Genomic DNA, 1,572 nt, shown 5'->3' on the forward strand with positions numbered 1-1,572 from the left:
AGCAGGTTTTAATAAACATCTTAATGCAGTATCAATACTATAGATTATATCATTAATGATGCAGAATATATTGTAGCCATAAAATAACTGAGACTGGGTGGCGCAGGTCTGAATCCTTCACCTTGCACCTGGTGCAGTGAATCTTCCCTGCTCGCGTTCCCTCTGTTTTCTTGACACTCTTCAGTGTACCCTTTCACATCTTTTCAAGCAGACACTTCTGCTTCTTCAGCTGTTTTCGGCAGATAATTTCCGCTACACGGCAGTCACGCTGCATTTTCGCAGGAAATGCAACTTTTTATAGTTTTACTTGAAACGTAAAAGAACATTTGATTATTATTTTTCATTATATTATCTTCCTGGTTATGAAATTAAATAATAAACACAAATTAAATAATTCTGAATTGTATTTTATTTATTTTAATTGACCATCAGTTGTTGAGTATATTCAGACACTGGTACATTATTATAATGCATGTGGAAATTTTCGTTATCTGGACCTCCTTAAATTTTAATTGAATGCCGCTGACCTAAAGGGGCATTCATTCAGTCTAACTCTTCCTTGTTGGATCTAATGAATGAATAAACACTTTTCAAGGAAACAGATTCTTTAGTGTTCCTTTCTTTGCTTTTCAACCATGATCTATGTGCCTTCTTCAAGATGGATTTGAAGAAGGAGACAGCTCTTTCACTGTTTTAGTTTTTGCACGCTCTAATACAAATGAACACATCAAATTCAACATGTACTAGCATCTTGTGATAATCCCTAGTCATAGGAGTGGAGTACACCTTTCACCTTTCATTTTAGGGTTAAGAATAGAGCATCTCGAATAGTGCCCTGCTTGATGAGGACGTATAAAAACCTGAAGTTTTCATGAGACAGCTGGGGAGTTGGCCTTTTGATAATCATTTGTTAGTAACTGGGCCCATTTGGCAAATGTGACAGCAAGTCAGTCTCTTGAGGATGTGCTGTCGGATCTCATTGGTCCTAATGCCGTAGACAACTGGGTTGAAACAGCTTGGAAAAAGCAGGTACATGGTGCTGAAGAAAACTCGACTGGCTGCAGGGAGGCCGTTTCTGATCCGATATGACAGGAAAGCAGTCAGAGCCAGAATGAGGCTGACTGTGATGACCATGATGTGAGTGATGCAGGTGTGAAGTGCTTTTACACCTGACCTGCTGGACTTCAGCACAGAGCTGAATATCACCACATAGGAGGCAGCGATGAAGACAAAGTCAAGAACAGGAATGAGAAACACGGCCATCAAACCCACGAGGTTATTGATGGTGGTGCTTCCACAGGCCAGCTCCACCAAGGCCATGTGCTCACAGAAACAGTGGTTTATCACATTTCTCAAACAGAATGGCAATTTTCCAGCCAGACATACAAGGAGTGTGATCATGAGAACATTTCTGACAACAAGTGGTATTAAAAATGCAATGAATCTCGATAAGATCATGTGATTGTGGTAGTAAAGGGGTGTGCAGATGGCAAAGTAGCGATCCAGAGCCATCCATACCAGCAGAGTGGACTGAAAAGTTCCAAAAAAGTGGATGAAGTGCATCTGAACAAG

At 40.3% G+C, this 1,572-nt stretch overlaps 1 protein-coding gene across 1 annotated transcript in view; it reads right to left on the reverse strand.

The window, feature by feature from the left end:
- Positions 1-903: 903 nt before the first annotated feature.
- Positions 904-1,572, reverse strand: part of LOC102214994 (olfactory receptor 52K1-like) — a 22,197-nt gene continuing 21,528 nt past the window's right edge. Inside the window, exon 3 of the mRNA XM_005737529.1 lies at positions 904-1,572. This exon is cut by the window's right edge and continues 32 nt beyond it. Coding sequence (XP_005737586.1) covers positions 904-1,572 — 669 coding nt within the window.

The sequence above is a fragment of the Pundamilia nyererei genome, unplaced genomic scaffold, assembly GCF_000239375.1.
Source record: "Pundamilia nyererei isolate P.nyererei 1_Seehausen unplaced genomic scaffold, PunNye1.0 scaffold00076, whole genome shotgun sequence".
NCBI classification, from domain to species: Eukaryota; Metazoa; Chordata; class Actinopteri; order Cichliformes; family Cichlidae; genus Pundamilia; species Pundamilia nyererei.